Here is a 23,149-nt window from a genome sequence, read left to right as displayed (position 1 = left end):
TTCTTTCTTTCTTTCTTTCTTTCTTTCTTTCTTTCTTTCTTTCTTTCACAGCACTCTCATCCACAATGTCAGCCATTACTACTGTAGTTGTGTGCATGTGTGGTGTAACCCACCGGTCTGATCTGCACACCGCCCGTGCAGTAACACTTCATATCAAAATTGCATTGTGTGTTGACCATTCAACACAGCAGCCCCCCCTTTTCCACCCCTTCTTCATTCTGTTTCTGTAACAGTTCCTGACAGGGTCAATAAATCGATCGAGGGCCCTGATGCAGCCATGGGACAGACTAATCCAATACGCTGCTATCCACACTGAAAAAATAATCAACTAAGAAGAGTGGGGGGTACGGGGGTCCATGTCTGAGCAGGTGCCTGATGGCTCAGGTTTGAACACGCTGGAGTGTTTCCAGCCTGCCACTGATGCACGGACATACCGGTGAATGACCGTTCCTGCCATGGGAATGAGCAGCGTTTACAGACGCCTGACACAACACCAACCACCTGAAACCACCTGAAAATCGTAAACAAGTCAGTGTGCCTCATAAACACACCGCATAATTAGAATGGCATCGGTCAATACAAAGTACCATCCATCATGCAGTCAGAAGAAGGACGTGTGCAATCATCTCATGGAAAATGGTGTGCAGCTGCTGAATACGAGCTCTCCCTGACTTACAAGCCAGCACTTTGGGTACACGAGCGGCCATGAAGCGACTTCTCATAGATACGAAGAACTTGGGCCGACTCTCACCGAGACATCGACATATTCTTAATGACAGACCATAAGAAAGAACAAGCAACAGGGAAGTTCTTAAAATCCGTCCATCCATCTATTATCCAACCCGCTATATCCTAACTACAGGGTGACGGGGGTCTTCTGCAGCCAATCCCAGCCAACACTGGAAACAAACCCCAGGCAGGGCACCAGCCCACCGCAGGGCACACACACACACCAAGCACACACTAGGGACAATTTTGGATCACCAGTGCACGTAACCTGTATGTCTCTGGACTGTGGGAGGAAACCCACACAGACACGGGGAGAACATGCAAGTGAACCCGGGTCTTCTAATTGCAAGGGAGCAGCGGTACCCACTGCGCCACCGTGCCGCCAGTTCTTAAAATATAAATGAAAAAGTGAATGAGGAGGAAATGTCCAAAGAGAAATTGTTTAAAAAAATCAGGACATTCACAAGGCAAACAAGGTGACATCAGACTTGCTTGGTGACAGACATACAGTACAGTGTAGGCCCTGAACATACCAGATGGGTCACCGAGGTTGACAGTGTCACATGGTATTGTCCCAAAAGAGCGTGTGACGCACTGCTGCTGCTGCTGCATTTGCCCTCGTCACTGCACTACTCACTTCTCTCTGCTTTACTTTGGGCCCTGACTTGGGTGACAACGCCTTCTAAAGGTTATTCCTTTTCAATGTGGTTTCATTTCACCTTTGAGCGGATCTCGATTCTTACTGCTGAGAAGAATACAAAGAAACCGCCTGCTAGTCCAGGACAATTCTCAAACGTAGACCACCGCTGCTAACACCTCACGGCAGCCTGTGGAATGGAGCAGGGTGGGGCCGGATGAGTGAGGAGGGAGGAGTTCAACATGTGGGGCAGGGCTAGATGATTCTGGGGCAGGACTGGATGTTGCTGACGCCCAATCCCAGGCTCCATCATTCTTGTACCCGGGTTGGATCTGCTGGTGAGGTTTGTTGCTCGGGTGTCACCTCACATTAGCTTACCAAGAAGATCAACGTGGGACTGTGAAACCAACGAAGGTGAAACTTGAAATGAAAAAGCACAGCTGAATTATACGAAGGGTAAATGTCCCATTGCTTTGTTTTGATGATTCTTCTAATAAATAAATGACATCAATCGGGTTTCAGATATTTAGGTCATTTTATGGGAACAGGGAACGCCTAATTATTATCCTCCATTTAAATTCATCTTCAATTATGTGGTTGAGTCCTGACAATTCACCTTATAAAAGGCTTTACAAAGTGGGGGGGACCTGTAGTTGCAAAAGTGACACAGCGTATCTATCCTGTTTCCCTTGATGTCACTCTTCCTGGCTGTGGAGCGAGACCTCACAGGTATCGGCATCACCAAGTGACTGTCATCACCAAGTGACCGTCATCACCAAGTGACCGTCATCACCAAGTGACCGTCACCGGGCTGACACACGAGTCCTTTCTGAATACCCGGCCGGCTTGTTGTGATGGACGTTAGCTTGTGTGTTCCTCAATGGCTCCCTCTGCCAGTCCACCAGTCGTGTCTTTCCTCATGCCATTGTTAACACATTTGATGAGCTCCCAGTCAGCCACTCTGTCAGTGTTCTCACAACAGCTGGGTCACATTTTGCCATTATCATTTTATTCTTTTCATGGTCTTTTCTAGCTGTGTTTATGTTTTATCACTATATTTTGTATGGGTGCCAACTGGGTGTTTGGACTCTGTGTCCCCATTTGCCACCAGATGACTCTTAGTGACGCCACCCTGTTTTCCACTGTGAACTGGAGGCACTCAGTACAGTTGCTATCCTCACCTGGAATGTCTTTCAGTTTAGTGTGCGATAAAGAAGAAGGCGTCTCTTAGTTTTGCTGCCTTTGGCCCTCCCGTCTCTGATCTTTTCTTTTCTTTTTGTTCCACTTTGCGTTTTGTTCTGCCCTTCTGCTTTGGTGTTTTTTTCTTTCAATCCTCTTCTCTGCTCATCTTCCTCCCTCCTTCCTTATTTTCTGGGAGATTCGAGTCCTGACAAGTGGCACCGAACACTTAATGACGCAGGACTCCTCTGCTGCTGTTTTTGTAACTCTGTACCTCTTGTAACGTTTTCATGTCAGTCACAGTATTCACAAAATGTGAAATTAAAAAATATTAAAAAACAGCAGCAGCAAATGGCAGAGCTTCTAAACCAGAATGTTATAATCTACACTTAATAATGAAATGGGCCATCACAAACTTGGCACTCGACTCCACATTGCTTCACATTTACCACATACAAATAAATGAATTTTAATGTACTGCCCACGTTCTCTTATTACCTATTAAACCTGATTTTTTTAATTTAGTAATACACCTAATTTCAGATTAAATTTGAGTTTTTCTTTTTTAATAATAATAAAGACGATACCACCTCTCTGATTCCCGATGATCCGCCCATCCATTTGCTGTCCGCTTCCTCAGGTCGGGGACTCGTACAGCAGGCGGGCACTCAGGTGGGCCAGGGCGGCGGTCCCTACACCCAGACGCTGACACGGGCACAATCAAGCAGTCCGCCGTGTGGCCACAGTACCCTGACTCCAGTAATATCTCACTAATTGCAGATTATAAACGAGTTACGTATAAACACACGCCCCATCTTGAAACTGAATTATGTATGTAATCACACGTTATTTTTCCTTATTTCATATTAAAATCAATTATGTATGCGGTATTACCTGGCCTCATATTTTAGAGGAATTAAATATTTACTTAGGTATTATACCAGTGAACTGCATATTAAAAATGAATTATGTATGTGCTAATTATTTTACTTAATTATTTCATGATAGGAAGTATTAAATTTTTCCTTTGACCCCCTCAGTTATCTGCTCTGCCATAATCTCTCCTATGACTTCCCATTAAGGTCACTGAGCTCCAATGCTGGAGGCCCCAGGATGCTGTAGGGGGCACACAGGAGGGAATGGCAGTCCCCTCAGCTCCTCATTGTGCCCCAATAATTCGATTGGCATTTCAAATGTGGCTCCATATGCTCCTCCTCAAGAGGGCGGCGGGGCGGTGGAGTGGTCCGATGTGCCAGCCCCTGCTATCTATGCTGTGCTGTGCAGAGAGCCCCGTAGTGGAAGAGTGGCTTCTGAGTTTTACCTGACGGCCCTTTGTTATGTCAACCCCACCGTCCTTCCCCTGCCTTGCCAGGCGTCCCTCTCCTCTCCTGTCTCTGCAGGCCATGTGGCCCGCTGCCACCTGAGGCACAAGCAAACAAAGTCACTTTGGGAAAGCAGCTGGCAGGACGAGCACAGAGACGGGGACCCACCTGCGGTTGCTGAGGGATATTTACAAAGCTGGGATCCCGGGGTCCAACGCTGACGAACCGCTGCGCCGGGGAAGTGCTGGGTGTGGAGTAGGCTGTGAAGGAAAGACAAGAGAAGAGACACAAGCAGTTAGTCGAGGCCACACTTGTATCTATCAGAGACCATTCACATGGCTTCTCCTGATTTTGCTTTTCTTATCAGGACTGTTCAACCCACTGATGCCAGCTGCAGATGCCCGGTGATGACTGTTGCCACAGCATAGCCGAGTTAGCTGTAATGCCTCGAGGCAGAGCACCACACATCTGATCACTCGGACTCCAGTTCAACGGCTTGACTACGTCACTGTGCACCACCCTCTAGAGTTGGCACAGGGCGAGTGAAGTGATACGTGGCCGAGAAAGCAGTTAATTCTGTGACGTATGGCTCGTGTCCCGCACACATGCTGCTGGCCTATGGCAGTCCGTGAGGCGCGTCCTCGTGTGAACACCTTGGCTGTTTGACAAACAAAACAGTGCTGGGGTTAAAAGTTGGGCAAAACAGGAGCAATGCAAAGTGGCTGTCAAAGGCGGACAAGGCAACCTAAAGAAAGGAAATCAAAGAGACAACTGTACAGATTACAGGACTGCTGTCCATCCATGTGTTACGAATCACTTGGAGGCCACGCTGAATCAGAACTCTCCAGCCTAGCTGCTGTTTGGCAGAGAAAAGGGCCAGGAGAAGGAAACCCAAGAAAATGGCCAGCGCCCAAAGCCCACTCCTATATCGCAGTCAAAGTTGAGCACTAATTTCTTAAGCCCTGACACCTAAGTTGGCAAAATCTGATCGACCAGCAAGCGGGAGATGCAAAGTCACACCTCACGACTTTCGGTTGCCCCATACTAGAAGGAGGCTAGCAACGTGGTCCGTGTAGCATACTGGGGCTGGTGTCACCCAGTGCGGACCCTCACAGAGCTCCTTTAAACAAGGCAGCGTGCTGCCATCCTGTTATTACTGGCGTTTCATTGGGCCCACGGGTCCCTCTTGGTGATTTCGGTCTGAAACACTGCAAAGATTTTACAGACAGTCATTGGGGTGTCACCTTCCCCTCTGATGGCGGTGAACACCACTGATGTGACGCTAGGTGCCTGCACTCACCCAAAATCATTACATCAAAATGAGGCAAAACCAAACAATACCCACCCGAAACGGCAGTTCCTGTGATAAAGACATCACAATTTCTGCCAACCACCCCAAGGACCAGACCTTCAGACCTTCAGAAGGTGCTCCCAAAGAAGGCAGGAGGCCTAGCCAAGCGCCACTTGACCAATCTGAGGTCGCCTCCTCTCATTGGCTCTAAAGAGAGCAGTTTTAATGAACCCAATGCTCACGTGACAAGTGTTCCATGGTGACCTCCTGAATGCACTTTCAGTGATGACGTGACACGTAATGGCGTCTCCCGATGACGTGCCTAACAACAAACGTCACAGCCAACAACACCACCACCGACACCAATAACCCCGGCACAGTCAGAAGAGCACAAAATCATAAACGGCAGTGACACACACAAAACCAAACCAAATAAAAGGGAGAAACGAGCCAACTCAGAAGAGCAAGAGCAATGTTGTGTGACCGAGCTCACCCAGGTCAGCCCTGCCGAACCGCACAGACATCTCATGGACTTGTCTGACTCTACGCAATTTTGTTTCACTTTGAACCTTTTACGGCATTGAAATGTGGAATGGAGTCGGAGTGAAGTGGGCGGTAAGTGTTAGTCCCGTTAAGATGTGAGGCTGACGCCCCATGTTGGTGGCCTGGTGACAAGCCTCACACATTGTGGACCTTCGATGTTCCTGGCAGGGGACTTTGACCCGGACACACACAGACGGACATCTTAAATTCACCACACACTGTTTATTTATGATATTTACACAAACAAGTCACGTGCACAAACAACCCCAGTGCCTCCAGCACCGATTCCCCCAATGTCCAGGCCACACAGTCCTGTGCCTTTCTTTCTCCTGGCCGCCTCCCTCCAGTCCTCTCTCCAGCTCCGTCCTCTTCCACCCGACTTCCACTAATGACAGGAGGGAGGCGGCCCCTTTTATAGGAACCCGGATGGGCTCCAGCTGCTTCCCGGCAATCAGTCCTAGCCCCACCCCAGTGTGGCGGAAGTGCCGGCTGCACACCTGGCTGTGGCCACGGGCCCCTACAGGGTTGGGCTTCCAAGCCCTCTACCCGTGGCCCCCAACATAACCAGGACGGACGCCCCCTCGCGGTCTGGAGGAGGCACAAGCCCTCCTCTGGTCCTCCTGGGCGTCGACCACACTGCATTCAGCCATTTTTGCTCTTTGTCGTTTCTTGTGACAGAATGCATTTTTCACGTGGGCCAGTTCTCTCCGTGTCTATACCTTGGTCCGGATGGTTGGTACGGTGGGTCACTTCACCACCATCAATGCCAGCTTGACTTCTGCTACACGGAGGAAGAGCGGTGTTGCTGGGTTACGGGTCATCCCATCTAAAGGGGGTGTATGGACGCAGGTTCGTTAGACGGATCGGCGCGAGTGAACTCTGCAGGCCATCCCGTCCTTTGTTATTCACTCCCTGTTACCGCGCTCTGCTCCATGACACTGCAGCTGAGGGCAAACTGCACAAGTCACGCTCGTCAACACTTGTGCCTCGGGCAATTTCGTCGTAAAACAAACTGAGTTCAGGAAATCAACTTTGTGTGGGAAAGAGTGGCCAGCGCGGAGCGGGCAGGCAGTCGATAGTAACTGAATGAGAACAGCGCAGGACGCAAACATTTGGGGGAAACAATTTCATCAAAGTATCCTGGTACATCAAATTAAGCAGAACAACCTGACTTGGGAGGAAATCGGCACAATTGAATTCTTTTCAGCGTCTCCAGGCACTGCGTGCTCCACAACTGCAGCGAGATCGATCGGACTGAGCGAGCCAACCTGTCGGCAGACTCTCAGTAAAACTCGCGTTCATCCATCACACCGGCCTGGGCCACTGGGAGCCCACAAGTGTCAGCACGGCGCCTCACAGAAGGAGCTTGAAGGGCCACAGTACCCATTCATGTTTATGCACTTAAGGGCATGCTCCATGGGCACAGTGAGGGCATCCATGAGGGGGCGCTGGCTGATCTGCCAATTGGATTGTGGTGGAAAGGAGATGGAGACACAGGAAGTACCGTCACACTCTCAGCAGGTCAGATGGCAGTGCCAGGTGGAAGGTCACACCGCTGCAACAGGCAGGCAGCTGTTTGGTTCCTGTCTAGACGGCCCCCGAAGCCCCTCGCAGTGGCCAGCCCGTCAGGGTGTTGTGGCCATACATCAAAGGTGATGCCACCTGCCAGACATGTGCATGCCTCCAGAATTAACACTCCCCAAAACTTGAAAATGGCTGCGGTTCAGGTGGTGGTGTGAGCCTCTCTTCTAGTGGCGGTCCAGTCACATGAAGTGGTTCGGTCGTCCATCAAGCACCTTATCTCTTGCCATGACAGAGTCTGAGTGGCATTTTGACAAGCTGGCGTATAAATGAGACCACTGTCCCAACAGACATCTGCCACTTCCATAGACTGGCCACACCTTTGCCCCCTCCCACTATTCAGTCCTCACCTCTGATATGCTAATCAGTTTCTGGGCCCGCCTCTCATTTACGGTTGCCTAGTGACGTCCACTTTCAGAGGTTTGGTGAGGCTCAGTTGTTTGAAGTTCTCCACTCTCTCCTGCTCACTCATCGTGTCCTGTGCTTGTTGTCTTCTTCTTAACATCACACTTCTGATTCCATCTTTAGCCACCCTGCCAGTCGCGTTAGTCCTCCAGCAACCTGAAGCACCACAGATGAGCTGAAGTTTGACTTCATCCTGGGACACCAGAGCAGAGCCATGACAGGTGCCACTCCAGTGTGCCCTGCCAGGGGGTGGGCTCATTCAGTAGAGGAGTTGCAATGAGGGGCCGATTGAGACCACAAGGTCCTCCAGCAGAAGATCTGAAGGTCACCGGACAGCTCGGGTGCTGAAGGGAGTAACCTGAGCGCATTGCCTCCGGCGACTAGACGGGCGAGTTGTGCTCAAGTTGGGATTGACAGGCCCACCCCTAAAGCCTTTGAACTCGTTTACTTTTCCTCCCTCCATAAACATCCCCATCCGGAGTGACATTCCCTCAAATCTGGAAAGGCCTGGTCTCGGCCCAGGAGTCATTCAAACCTGTGTCAAACAACAATAACACTCCGAAAACTGGCGGACCACCCTGGTACTGGGGTGTTTTAGTAAGACCCTCAGTGGTCAGATGATGATCCGTCACTTTCAAACTCGCCGTGTGCTCCATCACTGCACCGCCTCTCAAATTTGTCGTCTAAGTGAAGTGCCGATGGTTCGTTCCAAAGTAAATTCGAGCCGATTGCTTTTCTTGGCTTTTCTCAGGAAACCATCAGCTTGGCCAGTAACCCAAAACCGGACGGCTGGGGGGCTGCAGACCGGTCTGTTTTGATTTAGCAGGTACTGCCTCCCTTAATCCCGCAGCTTCGGAGTGCTTGAGACTGAGCTTCGCGGCCTTTGGTCAGTGTGACAGCATGTTAGAGGTTATTCGGTTGATTTGCGTGGGTGATGCCACCTTACCAACCGCCACTTCATCCGTCAAGTCCATTCAGGGTGATTAGGAGCTCTCCAGAGGTGAGACTTGACTTGCTCTGTTCATTTCTCTTTTCACTGACGGGACAACGATGTCCGGAGCTCACAACCAACCGTGGGAGACGCCATTTTAAGTAGGCAGGCTGTCTGGCAAACACCATGCCACAAAATGCCACCGGAGCCGAGGGTTGTGTGTGGGTGCATAAAAAGAGCAACAATGGCATAAATCAGCAAAGTGGGTGACTAGCAGCCACAGCAGAGTATGGGAAAGGGTCTCAGCGAGTCACGGCAGCCACCCCTCCGAGCGGTTTGGGAAAAATCAGAAATATGAAAAAACGAAATGAAAATTCACGGGCGACACCAAAGTCGAATTTCAGAAAATACCGGGCTGAATAACGAAGGCCAAAAAGCGTTCGTCACTCGTTTCTGTACATTAAATCAATTTCACTTCTGATTCATGCTTTTCAATAAAACTGAATTGTAAAAGTGAGAGTCGATGAAACGTTCCTTTTATTTTTAAAGCCGGAGACACATTTAAAAAACTCGTTAACATGTCAGGGTGCGGCGGACCCTCCGTGTTTACTGCCCTCAGTCTGTCCCGGTATAATCGCGTCTCTGCCTCCTCCTCCTTTGTCGGTTTGGTGTTTCTCGTTACAAACCGTGTGCTTCGGCCCTCTGACTCTGAAGGTGGCATCCACAGTCCACAATGCAGAAGGTGCTGTTTGCAGGTGTCACCCATAAACAGGGCAGGCCAAATATTGTCTACAGCTGTCAAGAGACTAAGACGATCATTCAGTGCCAGCTTGGCACCCACATCAGCAAGTCATGAAATAGACGTTCTCATAAACCTTGGACACTTGACCCAGTGTGCCACCATCTTAAATACTGTCACAATGGTGACATCGAAAGCAAATGTCCGAAACCTCACCAAACCCCACTTTTCCAGCAAGCACACCAACCATCATGGCAGACCGCCGGCCTCTAAGCACAACGGTGTTTGGGCCACGCCAGCCAGCAGGGAGTGTGAGGTCAGTGCCAAAGCAGTCAAGCAAAAAGACAAAATGTGCCGTGTGCCCGATTCGGACACACCTTCTGACTTTCATTTCCTTGATGAACACAAAACACAAACCAAATACCAGCAATGTGCACAATGAGGCTTAACACTACAAGTCTGTGAAGGTGTCGGACCCTGAAGGTGGACCCTGCTGAACAGACCCCTGACCCCACCCACCAGCTGCTTTAATTAGATGGCTTGCCCACTCTCTCCTGAGCATCCGCTCTTGCCCTTCCACCTCACTTCCTTTCTTTCTTACTGCCCCTCTCACCCTGTCTCTCTTGATCATCCCGTCTTGCCCCCCTTCTGAGACCCCTCTCGTCCTTTAGTCGCGTGGCTCCTGCTTGCTTTTCTCACTAACCAATAGAAGGCCATTACTGGCCAGCAGCTGGTAAAGTCACTTTCAGACTGGCCATTCACTCTTACAGATGGGCCCTTGCCATTTTTATTAAAAGCATGTGTGTGTCACTCTCCTTGAACTCCAACCGAAGAGCTGAGGGTGAATATTGCGTGTGCCTGCTTGACACTCCGACACGCACCGGTGGTACTGGCCAATCTGACGGCATTGCACCCCTTATTAGTGGCCACTGAATACACAGACTTGAATTCCCTGTGAGTTTCTGCTGCCAGGCTATGCCTCCGTAACTTTAGATTTGGAAACGGGTGGTGAAGCGGACAGCATGGACAAGTCTGCATGTCTTTGTCTCACACGTAGTCAGATGAATGAGGGAGTCAGAGCTTTAAGGTGACGGGTTCAAGGCAGGACCACAGCAGAAAATAGAAAGTTAGTCCATCCCAGGGTCACCGGAAAGTCTTCCAACTTGTCACCGACTTCTCAGAGGAACCGCTAGTACAAAGTTCACCCCGAGGTTAGCCAAGCCCATACTCAGAAAATGTCTCCTCAGCCAGGTCATATGTCACCACCACTGACAGCCACCTTCATCCCTGGGCCTGCTGAGTACACCATTATGACTACTTTGTTACAGCACCTGAAATCAGTCATGTTCACTTACTTGGGGATGTCGGGGAGTTGGCTCCTCCTTCTGCGGACGTGGTAGGGGGCTTGGAGTCTGGCACTGGTAGGGGCACGGGCCGAGCCATGGGCGGTGGAGGGGCGGCAACATGGGGGTCGGAAGGAATGGATTGTGCACCTTGCCTTGGCTGCTTCCATTAGGCTGTGGGGAAACAGAGAAGAAAGGACGAGAAATTAGAGGTGGGCTCAGGGCATCGGGATAGCGGAGGTCTCAGGGCTCACCATACGGCCTGTGGAGGACACACAAGAGAAGGGTTAGTGGTGCGTCGTAGGAAATGTGTACAGATTCAAAGGCAATGCTGGGAAAATGTGAAAAACCCGAGTGAAGGCAGAACCCGGGCAAATATGCAAGTGTGGCAACAAAAACAGCAGCTGACGCCACCTTATAGAAGCCCACCAAAAATGACAAGAATAGCTGAAGCAAGCAAATGAAACAAATGAGAAGATGCTGTGGAGAACACAGCCATGAACTCTAGAAGAGACCTAAGGACCTAAACACTCAAAGAAGGTCTGGGGCCTAAACATTGAAACGGGAACCAGGGGGCCTAAACCCTCCAAAGGGTCTGAGGTCCAAACACTCACGGAAGGTCTGAAGTCCAAACACTCACAGAAGGTCTGAGGTCCAAACACTCACAGAACGTCTGAGGTCCAAACACTCACGGAAGGTCTGAGGTCCAAACACTCACGGAAGGTCTGAAGTCCAAACACTCACAGAACGTCTGATGTCCAAACACTCACAGAAGGTCTGAAGTCCAAACACTCAAAGCAGGTCTGAGGTCCAAACACTCACGGAAGGCCTGAGGTCCAAACACTCAAAGAAGGTCTGAAGTCCAAACACTCACGGAAGGTCTGAGGTCCAAACACTCACGAAAGGTCTGAAGTCCAAACACTCAAAGAAGGTCTGAGGTCCAAACACTCACAGAAGTTTCAAAGACATGCAGGACATGTGTGTTTGGATGAGTGGGCCAAGGAGGGTTCCTGCCTTGAACCTATGATCCCGAGTTTAGGATTAGGTGGGTTTAAGAACTTGATTGGTGTGGACAGATTGGGGCATCAAGAGGGCGAAGAGAAGGTGGCAAGCTTGAAGGCCACAACTGTGTCTCCGGTGATCTTTATGAGAGCACACAGCCCCCTCCTGAATGGGCGTGCGGCCCACCTTCTCCACGCCTACCCACCCACTCAAATTAGAGCCAAAGGCCTCAGGATGTGAGAGGCGAATCTACACACACATGAGGAGCCATGTCCACCACACCACTCCCATTATTGACACTGCAGTCAAAACAACAAATATGCAATACATCCATACTTTGGGTGGGGGGGCTGACTGAAGCCCCTCCCTCCATTTTAGACCACCTGAATGTCGGCTCTGCCCACCAGTCTTTTTAGGCCTTTAACCCTTTAAATGCAGACTTGTAACATGAATGGCTGCTGCCATGTAGACTCTCCTGTCTGCTTAGCTCGTCATTTTCCCGACCTCACCTTCCTCTTTGCTGTTCTTTACACAGCCAGGGTGGCCATTTTGTGCGTTTGTTGTTGCAGCATGAAAATCCGTCCCCCCACTCTTGTTCTTTTACTCATTTTGTCCAATAAGGGGTCTTGGGCAAATCACTCTTGAAGGTGCTGAATGAAACCAATGACTTGAACAGAATCCCTCCCCATATAGATGGCGCTTTACAAAACCAAATGCTCTAAAAGGCGCTATATGATATAAAATGGAGACCACTCGTGATATCAAATAATGCCACAGGGATCGACCTTTCCAGTGTTTCCTCAAATTCTGCTCTTCTCTCCTCTAGCGCTCACCATGAAAACATCCAGTGGGCTTATTTCATTGGCATTCTTTTGCTGCGTCCAGTAAAGCCAGGTGGGTTGTGACATATTGTGTGCTATGGCGCCTTACATGCAGGTGCTCATCCCACACAAGTCAGCGGCAGACTGGCTGGTGCATTTAACTTTGCTTGACTGTCTGACTTGTGCACTCCCTGGTAAGGCTGCAGGATGCCACGGGGGGCACCCTTGAACTGCCCTTGACCCAGAAATAAGGCCATTTAATTCAAAAATGAAACAAAGGAAGGGACAACTAAAGGAGCAACAGAGGACCACCTCGCTTGGCTGCCACCTCTGCCTTTCACTTCCCACCACTCTCAGAACTTAGGCCATGTGAACCCTTAATGGGGCCTTTGACTGTTGTGGGCATCATAGTAAATGAAAAACCTTGATGCCCCCCCCAGAGCCCTGCCTGTTGACCCTTTGCTTGCCTTAACAGGGTGGCCATAATGCACAGAGGCACTGCTGATGAGAAAAGGCGCTATATACAACAATACCACGTGGCTAACAGGCACAAAAGGGCATAACAGGGCATAACATATCAACGTCAGACCACCTGGGTGTGCCACTACTGGTGACTGTGCACACGATGAAAGGCGCTATAAAACATGGCAGATCACTGCACTGTCAACATCAGCTTTATTTGTGGCAGGGCTTGAAATGAAAGATGCTACAGATTTATAAAATGTGCCTGATTCATGATGGCCCAGGTTCTAACAGCCTAGGATTTCACGAATGCTGGCGTGATGCCCCCTTAGGAGCGGGTTGGGAGTTTCTTTCCTTCCCGCAGTCCGCACTGCTGCTCTTCCTTTGTTTTTAATCTTCCTCTGCAAATTTGAGTCCATTCATCAAGCTACCGTCTTGCAGATCCGCATCTTCTATCCAAACAGACTTTCATTTCTTTAAGTTGCTGGGCGTCTGCGCCACAGGTTGTCCAAAATCTAAATTGATATGCAGTCGGACCCCCCTTCGCCCCCTCCCCTCTACCCACTGTCCACCGTAAGATAAGCTGGCAGAATGAAGCCTTTAAATGAGAAAGTAGAGCCCCCCCCCCGAACACCCCCTCCATGGCCGAGAGCAGCGTATCGATTGGGCGTCTAGACACGAGCGGATCTGCTATCTGACCGCAGACATCAGTCAGCGCTGCGCTCACCAGGGCGCTCGAGATGGCAGTCTGAGTTTCCTCTGCGCCATTAGGAATTCACTTTTAGGCTGCCACTTCTTGAAGAGATTGGGAATCCGTCTGAGGAAATGCATGCGGCTTCCTGCTGGCACCAGGCTGCTCGAGTCCTTCAAAGAAGGGGGAGGCAGGCGACTACCTATGGGGGGCACTCTTCTGCACCTCGCTCGGCCTGCTCAAATCCAAATTCAACCTGAACTCAAAAACCTCATCACAGCGGCCAACCAGTGCCATCAGCTGAGCCACCGGGCACTACAGGAGAGAAAAGCAAATGAAAACAAATGGAGGCATCTTCTTCAACAATCACCAGGGGAAATGAATTGGGGACCGCCTATGGAGAGGACATATGGTGCCAACAGCCACAAGAAGGACTTAGGCCACCAAAGGCCACATTAAACACTTCAAGTCACAAACAGCGCCTGCGTCACTAACAGCTGGGCAGTGAAGGATAGGCGTTGGGGGTGGCATCGTCCAGTCATAGTAGCCTGCATCACAGGCTCCTAAGCATGCTGGGATATCATATAAAAGGCACTAGCAACATGATAGGGCAAAAAGGCATCACCTGGAAAGATATGAAAGGCACTATAGAATAGACAGATGTGAATGACACTATATAGAAATGAAGGGAACTACATAAAAGAAAGAGAAATTAAAGGTACCATAAAAAAGATAAAACAGAGAGAGAGAGAGAGAGAACGAGAGAGAGAGAAAGAGAGAGAGGGAGAGAGAAAGAGAGAGAGAGAGAGAGAAAAGAGAGAGAGAGAGAGAGAGAAAGAGAGAGAGAGAGAGCGAGAGACCAATCAAACAGGTTCATAAAGCACCTCTTCATTATGGAGATGTCACCAGGAGTTAGCCATCTTGGTAAGGTCAGTGTTAACATGCATACTGCTTGGTGTATGGGTGTGTGTGTGTGGTGCCCTGTCTAGGGTCTGTTCCCTGCCTTGCACCCTATGCTAGCTGGGATAGACCCCCGCAACCTCGATCATGACAAAGCATGTTAGAAAATGACTGACTGACATACATGTATAAAGGACAGGGAGTGACCTCACTGAGCTGGCTGATGAGCCTGTACCCTAGACGTCTTTAATGGTCTCCACTGCTGTGTACATCCACCCTCATGGACTGGTAGACGGAGGCGAAAGGCGCTATACGATAGATAGATAGATAGATAGATAGATAGATAGATAGATAGATAGATAGATAGATAGATGTGCCATGGCCCAGAGTGGCCAGGTGAGCTCACCCTATATGGTCCAATGCTGGTTCTCCACCAGTCAGCACAGATGTGTTATAAAGCTCTCCTTCACCATTCCCCAGCTCTCTCTGGTGGTCTTTTTTTATATGTTGGCCCCAATCACGCTCCCTGGTTGCCTGTCTTCCTCCTCCATAATAAGTTAGGTCCGAGTTCCTCTTCCATGTGACTACCAACTGTCATCCAGTAATTCAGGGAGTGAAGAGTCCCAGCTTACCAGTCCCCCAAGGCACCCCTTGTAAATTGATGCTCATGCAGAATACAGCTTGGTATCCCTGAGATGCCCAACTGGCTCCTGGGTGGTCTCAGCACTTGTGACTTTCTCTTTTATTCTACAAGGACTGGCAGGCAATTTCCCTATGTGTGCCCTCAAGCCACTTTGGTGTCCTTGCAAACTTTTGTAACTGTCTAAGGCACTAATGTCACCCGATAATGCAGCGGGGCGTGTGCTCGCGTGTGCATTTTAGCTGAATATATGACCCGTCACAATTTCCTGGAGCAAATGCATTATCTTTATTTTAATTTATGCATTTGCATTACCATTTTCTAATGCTTATGCAGAGTCTGATCGCTTATGACCAGCACTGCACTCGGCGCAATAAATTATACGCAACAGCTGTGCTCGTCCTCAGACCGTGCAGGGGCGCTCACACACACAGATGGCCACTTCATGGGTTTGGAAGGTGACGGGAGTGGGGAGCAAATCCTACAGCACTGAGCAATGCAGGAGCAAATACGAGTGGAGACGTTCCTGACAAAAGCTGGGCTTTTATATCAATGAATTGTAAGGTGCCTTTGACACCTGCCTGTGTATTACACAGCACCTTCACTTACAGTATGACACCGCTGCCTGTCTGTCATGCAGTGCCCGTCACACCTCAGCCAGGTGCCCATTCATTAGTTCAATGCAGCTCTTCACATCTGTCTCTGTTAATCTAACATCTATTAACCATTGGGTGCCCTCCACACCTATCAACAACATAGTGCTTTACATTGAGTTATCATATAGCGCCTTTCATATCTATCCATCTATTTGTTTTATAGTGCTTGTCATATCTACAGTATCTAATGCTCTGTTATATAGCGCCTTTCGTTATCATCAATCAATCTATCAATCTATCTGTCTCATTTTTTTTAATATAGCAGCTCACATTCTTTCTTGCAAGTGCCCCTCACATCACCACCCCAACCCCTGGTGCCACTCACCGTGCCACCTTTGCTCTTGCCCTGCTTTGGACATGTCATCAATGTCGCTGCCCTTTCTCCATCAGTCTCTGTGGCTTTACTGTCCTGTCCTACTCGTTTATTTCTTTTTAATTCTTTCCTAATCTTTTTCATCTTGGCCTTGGTTGGTGACCTTGAGGGTGCCCAGCTCATTTCAGGGCCACGCAATATCACTAAGAAGGTGGGCTGAGCTCGGGTTCAAGTGTTCAGTAATGAGTGTTGACACACCAGGAAAACAAAAAGCAACCTGCAAAGACGGGGAAGCACAGAAGAACAAATGAAAATCAGTCTCTCTTACGTTAAGGAAGCCCACCTGCCCAGCTTGCTGACCAGCGTCGGGGCAGACGAGTTGGACAAACTCCTTGAGAGTCTCCTGCGGGTGGTAGCGGATGGCTGGGTGGGAGAAGTAGGGTCCGGGCTGTTGGATGATTGGAGACGTTGGAAAATGAAGAGTTGATGGCGTCGCGTGTGGACTTGCTGGAAGAGAGGCAGAAGAGGAAGAAGAAGAAGAAGAAGAGACAGCAGTCAGTGGTCTGGCTTGGAACGGGCGCCCTGGCATGGCAAGATACACATTACATTCAGGCAGGCAAGAGTACAGGGCAGGCTGTCAGTGGGCACCACAACGGGATGGATGGACCAATGGCGTCCAGCAGCATCTTCACATCAGCTGGGTGCTCAACAGCCTCTTAGTGCACCAGTGGTCAGAGGCCCCGCCTCTGACTCCGCCCTCCCAGCGCTTCCTCCACATTACAGGCACCACTGCAGCCAATCCTGATATTAGGGTGGACTAATGAAAGGCACAATATAATCTGTGACAGATAATTGATGAATAGACAGACATGAAAGGCACTAGATAACAGATGAGCAAAACAAAGGTGCTAAATATTTCATAGATATGAAAGATGCTGTGTAATACATGAAAAGTGTCACACAATGAATAGGCGGAAAGACACAATCTAGTTAATACATTAATACATAGAGTACAGTAGGTACGTATGACAGGCGCACTATAATTAATGGAGGGATGGACATGAAACAGCGATAAAAGATAACTCAGTGAGACATGGATAGATATGCAAGGCTTGACTATATAATGGACAGACAGCTAGAGAGATCATTCATCGAGAGACAGACAGACATTTAGTAGATATAATAGACATGACAGATGTTAATACACAGTTATAGGTGAAAGGCACTACATAATGGACAGAAAGACCCCATAACCTTGGAGGTTGTGAATGTTTAACTGGGCCTTTCACTCCAGCAGGAGGTCAGCGGTTGGGGGGCCCCACCTGCCCAATTCAGCTGCTTATGTGCAGACTCGCGCCAGAACTGAAACGCCTTTACCACCCTAATCGTGCTCGCGCCTTGGTGTGCGGCTCGGGGGTCTTGCCGCAGCTCCTCTCCCAATGTCACTTTTCTGTCCGTTTTGCAGAAAGCCAATCCTCTGGTGATGTATGGAGTGACGCCTGCTACCTTGAAGGCGCTCTATAATGCAAGGATTGATTAAAGGCTGATGGATGGCCCCCAGCTCTGAGCGTCCGTCTGAAAGAAATCCACGTGAAGCAGGGGGAGTTGGAAGTCATGTCATTGTCGGACCCCCCATCTTACACAAATGGTAAAAGCCAGAGTAAGACATCCGGCCGCCGACAAGGAATGACGCTGCAGTACACCAAACTGCTGACTCCGCAGGCTCCTCCATTCATATTTAATGTCCTGAGCTCAAGGCAGAGCACCAAAACGGCCCACCTGCTCACCTCGGACTCACTGCAGCCCCTCCGCCAAAACCCTAACCTCCGTATCCTGCCATCTGCCTGGCACACTGCTAAGATAGGGGGCCGGGTACATGACGGGTACGTGCGGGCCACTTGTCACACAGTACAGCTCACTAACTTTAGTAGAGGAAACATCACGTCAGCCTCACGATGGCAAGCCGCAGTGCGAGAAAAGGAAACCTGCCATCCCGCATCGTGCCAGCAGGGGGCAGGCTGATGTTCACTTCATTATTAAAGTGGGAGCCGGGAATGGCAAAGGAGGAGGAGGGAAGCAGGCAGCTTCACATCAAAGGGGTCCCTCACATCGTTATGAGAAGAATAAAGCGACTGCGAGTCGAGCAGATCAATTAATAACTCATTGAAAAGCTTCAAGGAATCGATCAGGTAATTGAGAGATGGACCACTTTTACAGTTTACTGAAGCCAACGGCCGTAGCGATCTTATATAGCGTCTGTCACGCCGGCGTAGAGGGCCTTTCAGTCGCACCCTTTCTTTGCACAGCGCCTTACTCCCCAATTTATAGTGCCTTTCATATTTATTACTAAAGGACCTTCTCTCTGTCTCGTATCACACAGCACCTTTCAGAAGCATTCATTGTGTGCTGCCCGCCATGCGCTTTGATTCTTTAGTTCATTCTTCAACAAAGTCAACGCCACATCCAGGTTCTGCCTGTTGATTATTTCTGTTATTCATAGAATGCTTTCCATCACTTGGTGCATTTATCACGCGGCGCTTTTCATATGTCTGGCTAGCTATCTGCTATATAGCGCCTGTAGATTCACTTTGAAATCGATCATATAGTGCCTTTCACATCTGTTATATAGTGCCTTTCTATCTCTCTCGCTCTCTGTATTTCCTAGCACACATTCTCTACTCAGCCATGTACATACTATATAGCGCCTTTGCCCTGCTCATTATGTAGCACTTTTTCCACCTCTATATTGTCTAGCGTGTTTCATCTTTATTTATCCGTCTCTCCCTATGATATAGCGCCTTTCACACGTCATCTGTTTGTTCCTTCTGTCGGTCTAGTAACACCTCCATGTCACCCTCAGGTCGTCAACTGCCGTGTCGGTGGTCTGCAGGTAGCGCAGACCAATGCATGGCTCCCGTTCATTTGCTACTTCAGTGTCTGCGGTGGCTCATAACCTCAAGTGAGGGTCAGAGGAGGAGTGGCGCGGAGGAGCGGACCCCCAATGTTGTCAGGTCACTTTGAGTGCTGACTTATTAGTTTGGTGGGTTTCTGAGTCCCCTAGCAGGACAGGACGTGGGTGACTTAGCAGTGACCTGAAGGCAGACAACTAACTGTGCCATTTCTATTGGGCACGATGATTAGGGGGTCTCTGTGGTGGTGACTGAAGACTTGCAGTAACTGGGGGGCTTGTCACATGACGCTGATTTCTCTGTGCATATTACTAATATTTACACATTTGTGCGTGTGTTCAACACAGAGAAAGATGAACCTCCAGGGCGGGCTGGACAAGCCCCCCAATTCTGTTTAAATTCTCAGGTGCACAGACTGGGAGGATTGCAGCAGACAGAGACGAGCACAAAGTGACTGCGGGTGGGCAGGGGGGATGAAATGGCCCACAAAGTGCGTGAGAAGGGGGCCGAAAGAGTCAGGCGCAAAACAAAATACAAATCGAGGGACTGAACTGTGGAGGGACAAGTGAGTAAAACACACATCCATCAAGCTGCGCAGCTTCAGGGGTCTTTGGGGGGGGGGCGCAGTAAATGAAAAAGCTGCACAGGGTCAAAAGGAGAGCGCCCCCTAGTGCCGACAGGAGATAAATGGGGCTGGCAGGTGTGCAAAGCCAGCATCCGGACCACTGGGCCTGGCCGAGGCTCCCTCAGAAATCGTGTTGAGAGGGGCAGAGAGGCGCCCCCTAGTGCTGACAGGGCAGGCGAGTCAACTAGGAGTGGAGAGCAGCGGAGGCCCCTCAGTGGGCTGCACGCATTGTGTTCGGCTGGGGCACGGGCACCCCTAGTGCTGATAAGAAGAAGGGGGCTGGAATTGGGGCAGGTGTGGATGGGACAGGACAAATCAAAAGACCAAAGGGTTTGGGCTCTCTCGTGTCCCGCAACTGCCCACCTCTCGACCCCTGCTTGTGCCAGCGATGGCACTCTGGATGGCACTAACCGCCAATTAGCCCAACGTCCCACCAGCCGGTCTCCTTAGGCTCTGATATATGGCCGCGGAGTTAATAAGCCGGCGCTCCCATTTCCAGTCTCGCTGTTTTCTTTTCTTTCGGGGAGATGGGAAGCTGATACTACATAAACATTGTTAAAGCCACAGCTCCATGCTGCAGTAATTCACTTAACTTTCCGGTGATTTATGGCTCTGTCAATAAAAGGTGGCTGCCAACGACGGGCTCTCGGGCGGCGCTCCGGACTCGGTATTTACAGTAATAACAAACCGGACGGCAGCGTCGACTCGCATTTTCTAAAAAGTTCTTTGTCTTCTGTCTTAAAACAAATAACAAGTGAGCCGTGCAAGGAGGAATCAAAAATAAACAAGTAAAGGAAAACCCCCGGGTACAAAGTGGGCGGGCCTTTGATAGACGGGCACTACTGGTCTCCACCTGCAGCACTCGCTGTGAAATACAAAGTGGCACATGCCAGGCTGGGGACACGAGGCTGTGCCCTGCCAGGACTGTCTACCTCATCTTGGGGGCGAAAGGCTCTACGTATAGCACAGATGGGATGTGAAAGGCACTATATAACAGCGGAAGTGACAGGCGAGGCCATAAAACAGGCTCTTTATAACAAGGAGCGGTGGAAGGCACTAAATACAGTGCAGGAATTCACAGCCAGACGGATTCAGAAAGTAGCCCCTTACTTCAACAGAGGGGTAAAAGGCACTTTATAAGAGACACCTGAACACACAGGGGGTGCCCGCTGGACCCACCCAGCTCCGGACAGACTGATTGTGCCAGACAGGAGGACACAGCATTCTGTCCCACACCACGCTGGCCCAGTCCGGTGGCTCCTGCATGGCAAAGGCCATTCCATGACTTCTCTTGGGCCGCGTAGTGCTTGGCTCCGTATCGGCGGTGTGAGAGCTGAGACCACCGCTCCTCGCTCAAAGTGTACAAACCATAGGCAGAAGAAACGGAAATCCAGTCATTCCCAAAGGAATCCTTAGTGTCCGTCATTGTTTTACGAGTGTAACCGAGGTGGACACCACATGGATGCCACATTTGAGTTGCCACGCAGAGAGAGATACAATGAAGGGAAGGTCACATGGACACAAGGGGCAGGGAATTGCACCCAGGTCCCTAAAGGCAGCAATGCCAACCGCAGGATCAGTGTGCCACTCCCCAGGATGGAAATAAACTCTGCGCTGGCTCAAGCCACCCTGCTCATAAGAAACGTAAGCCTTAACTTCAGGAGGTGGAAGTACAGAATCAAGAGGAGGAGCTGCATCAGATATTTGAAATATTAAAATTATATTAAAATATGGGCTTCACTTCTAAATATCCTGAATGGCAACAGAAATGTGTCATTTGTCCCCCTCTGATAAAGGTCCAAGGAGGGCAAGTAAAGGATCAAAAATCACACTGCAGTCAGTGGCCTTGAAATACGGCGTCTGAAACGAGACCCCACATGCTTAGCTTGAAATTCTATAAGGCTTGGACCAAAACATCAAAAATATGATCAGCAACCTCGAAATGGCAGAAAATGACACTCGATATTACTGATCCCATTTTAAGACGTTTTGGAAACCCCTCCTATCCTATTGGGGGTCAATATGGCCTGCACAGCTTCAAGTCCTTCAGCCCATGGTGGCGGGAGACGCCTCTTGGTTCCCTCTTCCTCATAAGGGTGTCATGTCCTGCACAAAATATGGTCCACGGGAACACAAACAGACAGACGCCTTGCATAACCAGACATCAGGATGAGCTGAAGAGTACATCAAAGGTGGGCTCTTCTCGTATCGGGGAGTCAGGATGTGCCGTACAAACAACACTGAAGTGACTTCAAAGCAGAATGAGTTCTTATGGACACAATAAGGAACCTGTGTGAGGGAATGACAAAGCGATGAGGATGGAGGAGAGCTTAGAGACGAGCCACCTGCGTTATCCTGGCCAGGTGAGTGGAGCCAAAGAGGAAGAGGAGGACTTGTAAAGTGAGGGAATTAAAGGCAGGCCTTGTGAAGAGTTAAAACCTCAAAGGACACCAGAGAGGAGAGGGGAACATCAGGGACACACAAGCAACTTCAGAAGAACGGCACGGTTCAAGAAATGGCAACATCAGGGGGCACGGAGTCAGTGCCAGCAGTTAATATGTCGGTCACGTCATCAACGGAGCCTCCAACACCGCTGGTGAGGGCTGACTGTGGCACCGAGTGCAAAGTCAGGGGAGAAAAGGAGGAAAGGCGTAAATATCAAGAAAGACAAAGCAGCTGAGGCGTGAGACAAACTGGAACAACAAGAGGTAGATCGAAATGAAAGGCACTATATAAAAGATAGATAGATAGATAGATAGATAGATAGATAGATAGATAGATAGAGTGAAATGCACTATATAAAAGATAGATAGAGTGAAAGGCACTATATAATAGATAGATAGTGAAAGGCACTATATAATAGATAGAGTGAAAGGCACTATATAAAAGATAGGTAGACAGATAGATAGATAGCTAGGACAGATAGATAGAGTGAAAGGCGCTATATAAAAGATAGATAGAGTGAAATGCACTATATAATAGATAGATAGATAGAGTGAAATGCACTATATAATAGATAGATAGATAGATAGATAGAGAGATAGATAGATAGAGTGAAAGGCACTATATAATAAATAGATAGAGTGAAAGACACTATATAAAAGATAGATAGAGTGAAAGGCACTATATAATAGATAGTGTGGTCCCCAGCCAGGACGCCCAGGAGGACCAGAGGAGGGCTTGTGCCTCCTCCAGACCGAGAGGGGGCGTTCGTCCTGGTTAAACTGGAGGCCTCGGGTAGAGGGCTTGGAAGCCCAGCCCTGTAGGGACCCGTGGCCACCGCCAGGCGGCGCCCCAGTGCCTGATTATCCCAGGAGCCCGGCACTTCCGCCACACGGGGGTGTGTCCGCGGGAGATTGCCGGAAAGCAGCTGGAGCCCATCCGGGTTCCTATAAAAGGGGCCGCCTCCCTCCAGTCAGCAGTGGATGTC

General features: G+C 49.6%; 1 protein-coding gene across 1 annotated transcript in view; it reads right to left on the bottom strand.

Annotated features, from left to right (window-relative positions):
- The window catches only part of nfia (nuclear factor I/A), a 285,399-nt gene that overhangs the window by 11,549 nt on the left and 250,701 nt on the right, over positions 1–23,149 (bottom strand). The window contains 4 exon segments of the mRNA XM_039767230.1: positions 4,036–4,127; positions 10,713–10,814; positions 10,817–10,874; positions 16,514–16,692. Of these exon segments, the coding sequence (XP_039623164.1) occupies positions 4,036–4,127; positions 10,713–10,814; positions 10,817–10,874; positions 16,514–16,692 (431 nt within the window).

Source organism: Polypterus senegalus, chromosome 10 (genome assembly GCF_016835505.1).
Source record: "Polypterus senegalus isolate Bchr_013 chromosome 10, ASM1683550v1, whole genome shotgun sequence".
Taxonomy (NCBI): Eukaryota; Metazoa; Chordata; class Cladistia; order Polypteriformes; family Polypteridae; genus Polypterus; species Polypterus senegalus.
This window is presented reverse-complemented; position numbering and strand designations above follow the sequence as displayed.